This window comes from Dunckerocampus dactyliophorus, chromosome 3, assembly GCF_027744805.1.
Source record: "Dunckerocampus dactyliophorus isolate RoL2022-P2 chromosome 3, RoL_Ddac_1.1, whole genome shotgun sequence".
Taxonomy (NCBI): domain Eukaryota; kingdom Metazoa; phylum Chordata; class Actinopteri; order Syngnathiformes; family Syngnathidae; genus Dunckerocampus; species Dunckerocampus dactyliophorus.
In genome coordinates this window covers 34055518-34061517 of record NC_072821.1, presented here as the reverse complement: position 1 = coordinate 34061517, position 6000 = coordinate 34055518, and the positions used below count along the sequence as shown (strand labels likewise).

The window sequence follows — 6000 nt, the reverse complement described above, 5'->3', positions numbered from 1 at the left end:
TGAAAAAATCGGCCAATACGCTGGCATACGTCCAATAAGTTATGGGAAAGTTTTGTATAAGTTAAGAGCACACTGAAGCACGCCGGCATACGTCATAGTACGTCCAAGTCGTCCAAAAATTTTGTGCATGCACAAAACATTGACGTATGTCAACGTATGATTAATACGTCCCGCATCCGCGGGCAATAAGTTATGCGATCGTTGACGCCCGATCACGCACGTTATTGTAAAAGACGTCAAAATACGTGCGGAGCTGAACAAACCAATCACCGTGATTGGTTCGTTCAGCTCCGCACACAACAAGTGTCATTCATATCAAAGTTGCGGGCCACACGAATATTAATCTTTTATATTAAGACAGAGACCGCAAACTATCGTCCCGGGGGGCGCGAGTCTGAGACCCCTGGTGTAGGCTGCATACTCTACCACTCATGGATTTGTGACTCGCTAATGCATTAATAAAGTTGATAAAAAAAATCAAAAGTTGGTTCCATTTCCAGTGTCACAGTGCCCTCTACTGGTCAAGCTGCAAACTTACCTGCAAATACAAAAACGACAGCCTCTCCTCCTCTCCATCTTCACTCGCCAAGAAGACAGTTCTGTCTCAAGGTATGTTGACGTATTTTGACTTGTACGTAACTTACAAATAACGTGTGTGAACGGGCGTCAACAATCGCATAACTTATTGCCCGCGGATGCGGGACGTATTAATCATACGTTGACATACGTCGAAATGTTTTGTGCATGCACAAAATTTTTGGACGACTTGGACGTACTATGACGTATGCCGGCGTGCTTCAGTGTGCTCTTAACTTATACAAAACTTACCCATAACTTATTGGACGTACGCCAGCGTATTGGCCAATTTTTTCATACGTTGGCGTAAGCTGGCTAAATCGTCAAGGTGTGACAGGGCCTTTATGAGATGAAAAGTCAAAACTCTGAGATAAAAAGTCATAATTACGAGATAAAAAGTTGAAATTATGAGATAAAGTAAAACAATTATGTGAATTTATTGAAATTATGTGCTAAATCAAAATTATGAAATAGAAATTCACAATTATGTGATGAAAAGTCATAATTAAGAGATTAAAAAGTCGAAATTACGAGCTAAAAACTGAAAATTATGAAAGAAAAAAATCCTATCAGATAAAAAATCTAAATAAAATCAAAATTATGAGATAAAAAGTCTAAATTATGAAATACAAACTGTGCATGGGTCGAGTGCCACGTGACGGAAGGCTCCAGTGAAGAAGGTTGCACATGCACAACTTTTTATGTCATAAATTCAACTTTTTAGCGAATAATTTACTTTATCTTATAATGTCAACTTTTTATCTGATATTTATGATGTTTTATCTCATAATGTCGACTTTTTATCTCAATTATTTGGTAATTTCGACTTTTTATGTCATAATTATGACTCAATCTCATAATTATGACTTTTTATCTCATCATTTCGACGTTTTATCTCATAATATGGACTTTTTACCTCATAATTATAAAGTTTTATTTAGGAATTTTTACTTTTTATCTTATCATTTTGAATATCTCATAATAATGACTTTTTATCTCATCATTTTGACTTTTTATCTCATAATTATGACTTAGCATTGGGATTTTTCTTTCCTTTCAGTGGCGGAAACGAGCTTCCATAACGAGGAGGAAGAGAGTGGACATCAAACGCACGTAAAGGTCACAGGAACGAGAGGGAGGTCAAGCAGATATCACAACTTGACAAGGGCTGATATTTAAGGAGTAAAAGAGGCCTGAGAACAAAGAGGTGACGCACACTGTCTGCAGCCCAGGGGGGGGGGAGTGTGGGTCGCTCCCTCAGGCCTTGAGTGCGTGCCACTGGGCCACGGCAGTGCGAGGGCGACCCATCATGTCCTTCCAGTGTTTTACCTCCGCGGGGCCACTCTTCCAGGAGAGATAAATCTGTGAGGGGAAAAGACAACGTTAACTCATGTACTCTGTCGCTAGGAGAGCAATAGCTTCTTGTGGAACAGCCTGGCAAAACCCCGCTATGATGATTTTTGTATATTACTTCAGGGAAATATTTGAATGTCACACTGCAGGAGTAGAACTTGTGCTTTTAGGTATTTGCCAATTCATGTTTGCTTCCATGTGAAGTTGTGGTAAATTGTGATATCTAGAACAGTAATCCCTCGGCAATCAGGCTTAACTGGTTCCAGACCCGACCGTGATAAATGAATTTGCGTGAAGTAGGATTCCTTATTTGTAAATCAAATATTTTCATAGTCGGAGCATAAAAAAACCTGTTTACCACCTTTTAAATACAATTTTTAAACATTATTAGAGCCCTCTAGACATGAAATAACACCCCTATAGTCAGCTTTACGCTCCTGTTACCCAATATAGTAGATATAATAAGAGAAAATAAGTCATATAAGACAGTAAACATGTGTATACCTTTCTAAATACACTTTAACATTATTAGAGCTCTCTACACATGAAATGACACCCCTATAGTCACATTTACACTCCCATTACCCAAAATAGTACATATAATAAGATAAAATAAGTCATGTAAAATAGTAAACCTGTTTATGACCTTCTAAATATGCTTTTTAAACATTATTAGAGCCCTCTAGACATGAAATAACACCCCAATAGTCACATTTACACTCCCATTACCCAAAATAGTAGACATAAGAGAAAATAAGTAATATAAGACAGTAAACCTGTTTATGACCGTCTAAATATGCTTTTAGAGCCCTCTAGACATGAAATAACACCCCTATAGCCACCTTTACACTCCTATTACCCAATATAGTAGACATAATGGAAAATAAGTCATATAAAATAGTAAACCTGTTTATGACCTTCTAAATATGCTTTTTGAACATTATTAGAGCCCTCTAGACATGAAATAAGCCCCTATAATCACCTTTACACTCCTATTACTCAAAGTAGTAGACATAATAAGAGAAAATAAGTCATAAGACAGTAAACCTGTTTACGACCTTCTAAATATGCTTTTTAAACATTATTAGAGCCCTCTAGACATGAAATAAGACCCCTATAATCACCTTTACACTCCTATTACCCAATATAGTAGAAAATAAGGCATATAAGACGCAAATAAGACTTGTGCTTGTGTGTGTTTCAATAAATGTCGTCCAGACGTTGCGGATTCAGAGTTGGGTTTTAGCTGCTGTTATTATGATGATGATGATGATGATGATGATAATTATGTTATGATTGTGCCTGTTGTGAGATAATTCACCCCTGCAATAAAAGCCTGCTGTTCCAACGATCAAGTCTGGCGTTTGCGTGTTACTTGCGACACGTAGTGGCTAGCGTAGACTACAGTTGGTCAACGTCGTCATGCCTAAAACGGTACTTGTATTTTAGTTCATTTAGCAATTTCTGTGCTTGAAAATTCTTAATTTAGGCCAAGAATAAGTACAATTTCCTTAAATATGCATATTTTTGGTCTAATAATAGGCCACAGTCAACCACAATTATGAAATCATTTTTGAAAAAAATGCCAGTGTGAGGGCGAGGGGCGACCGTATAACCAACGAATATACACTCAACAAAAATATACACTCCACTATTTTGTTTTTGCTTCCAACTGCCACGAGCTGAAGATGTCAAACCTTTTCTCTGTACACAAAAGTCCTCTTTCTCTCAAATATTGTTCACTAAATCTGTGTTAGTGAGCACTGAACTGCAGTGGCCTTTTATTGTGGCCAGCCTGAGGCACACATGCTGTCTAATCAGCATCGTCATAGAGAGGGAGAGAGCGAGGCCTTTGGTGTACGTAGAAAAAGTGGTGGGACGGTTCAGGTGGAAGAGCGGTCGACTCCCGACCTGATGGTTGCTGGTTCGATCTACAGTTGGTGAATAGATTTGATTTAATGTTCATGTTATTGGTCTCAGCGTTCCAGAAATGTTTTTTATGCATCAGTTGACATATACAGTGTGTTTAAAAGGGGGAAGCGGAAACACGCTCAAGGTCAGAATCAACAGCTGAATGTCCCGCATCAGCTGAGAGGCTGCACGGTGTGAACCAGCAGGGGCCAGTAGAGACCAGCTGGACTGAGAAGGGACGCTGGCCTGTCACAGAGTCAAAAATACACACAGGAAGGAGCAAATAAGAGGGAAGGAGATACCTTTCCAATGACATCATTGCGACTGAGCCTGTCCTTGTCCATGACAGTGATAATTATGGTGGTCTCCCTCAGCACGTGGGCAGGCACGTCGAAGGGAAAGGACTCATTGAAAACAGGGTTTAGACAACGCTTCATTACCACCGTCTTCTTCTTCTCCACACGCTTGTCCTTGTGCATCAACCACACTTTCACGTAGGGGTCTGGGGAGAGGAATATATCATGTTAATCTAATATACTATGCTGTATACATTAAATGAACCTTCCTCCTGTGGTAGGCTTGACATGTTTTTAGGGCTTTAAATGCATAAACGTAGCGCTGAAAAGCCTTTTTGACTTTGTCAGGATCATACAGTATATACAAACAAAATACTCCCAAAATGTAAAAATGTATTTATTTATATTTATCACTATATATATATATATTTACTATATATTATTATTATTAATAATATATTTGTATTATATATACTAAACGTATATATATTTTTTATTATGGACTGCTTATAATTTATTGTGTATATTATGTTCCTTTATGTTTACTATATTTATTGTAAATGTTTTTATTATAAAAATGTTTAATATTATTAAATATATTGCATTATTTATATTTATTAATATATGTCCATATTTATTGTATATTCTTTTTATAATATAAACGTACATTTTATAATAACAAATAAAAACATTACATTATATTTATTTGTATATTTCTATATTTATTGTATATTATTTTTATTATAAAAATATAAATTCCAATATAAATTGTACATATAAACATATATTTACATTTTTTTTTATTTTTATTAATTATATTTATTGTTGTATTGTTAAAATTACTAAAAAGTATATAAATATAATTAAATATATTACTTATATTTGTTTATTTCTATATTTATTGTATATTATTATTATTTAGTATAAAACTATAAATATATGTAAGCAAAAAATATATTAATTATAATAAAACAATATAGAAAAAAATATATGCTGTATTTAAAAAAAAAAAGCTCTGAGGCTATTTTTTAATCATTATTTCCAACAGAAAACAAAAAAACAACAACATTGAAACCAATCTTTTCTGGACAAGCAAGCCTAACAAGGCACCCTAGAGGTAAGAAACTGGATGAGAAATCCTTGCTTAGTTGTTGTTGTTGGGTCCTTTTGACCCATTCAGAAAAGACAACGCAAACAAACACAAAAAGCCACCATTTGGGTACATTTTCCTGTGTATGTGAGGCGCACATATAGCGATGACGTGCAAGGGCAGCAATTTAAGGAGCATGTGTACCGGAAGTGCCTCCGATGTCCATGGCTTTAAGGTTGCGGGCTTTGACGATGCTCACAGTGATGGTGTTGGCGGTGGGATTGTAGCACAGAGACACCAACAGATCCCCTCGGCTCCCCTGGAGAAATCACACACAACACACTCGTCACTTGTTTTTTATTTTATAATCATCTTCCTCGCTGTTCTGTGTTCAATCCACCAACCTGTCAACGCTCAGTATTCCCTTCTATTCTCTCTTCCACATCTCCCACAGGAGAGCAGCCAGCAATGACATCACCCATTACGGTACATTTTGTCCCCTCCTCCCACTCCATCCCTTCTGCCACCTCTTTCCTTCCCTTTACTCACGCTGCCATCGCTGCATGGCTTCAGCTCCTTCCAGAAAGTCTGCATGTTGGCCAGATCCAGTTTGTTGAGGGGGATGGACACCTCTCCGATGGGGTCGTTCCTGCTGAAGCGGTCATAATCGAGAACCTGCAGGTATAGAGTTCTCTGGACCACCTTCTCAAAGGGGAACCCTGGAATGCCAAATAAATACACAGATGCATCAAAAAGATGAGGCAAACGAGTGAT

General features: G+C 37.1%; 1 protein-coding gene across 2 annotated transcripts in view; it reads right to left on the bottom strand.

The window, feature by feature from the left end:
• Nucleotides 1-877: 877 nt before the first annotated feature.
• syt7b (synaptotagmin VIIb) overlaps nucleotides 878-6000 on the bottom strand; it is a 155167-nt gene continuing 150044 nt past the window's right edge. For both annotated transcript variants that reach the window (XM_054770129.1, XM_054770130.1), the window contains 4 exons: nucleotides 5776-5945; nucleotides 5431-5545; nucleotides 4143-4342; nucleotides 878-1938 (listed from right to left, as the gene is read on the bottom strand). In XM_054770129.1, the coding sequence (XP_054626104.1) occupies nucleotides 1834-1938; nucleotides 4143-4342; nucleotides 5431-5545; nucleotides 5776-5945 (590 nt within the window). In that variant the 3' untranslated portion in view covers nucleotides 878-1833. The remainder of the gene's footprint in view (nucleotides 1939-4142; nucleotides 4343-5430; nucleotides 5546-5775; nucleotides 5946-6000) is intronic.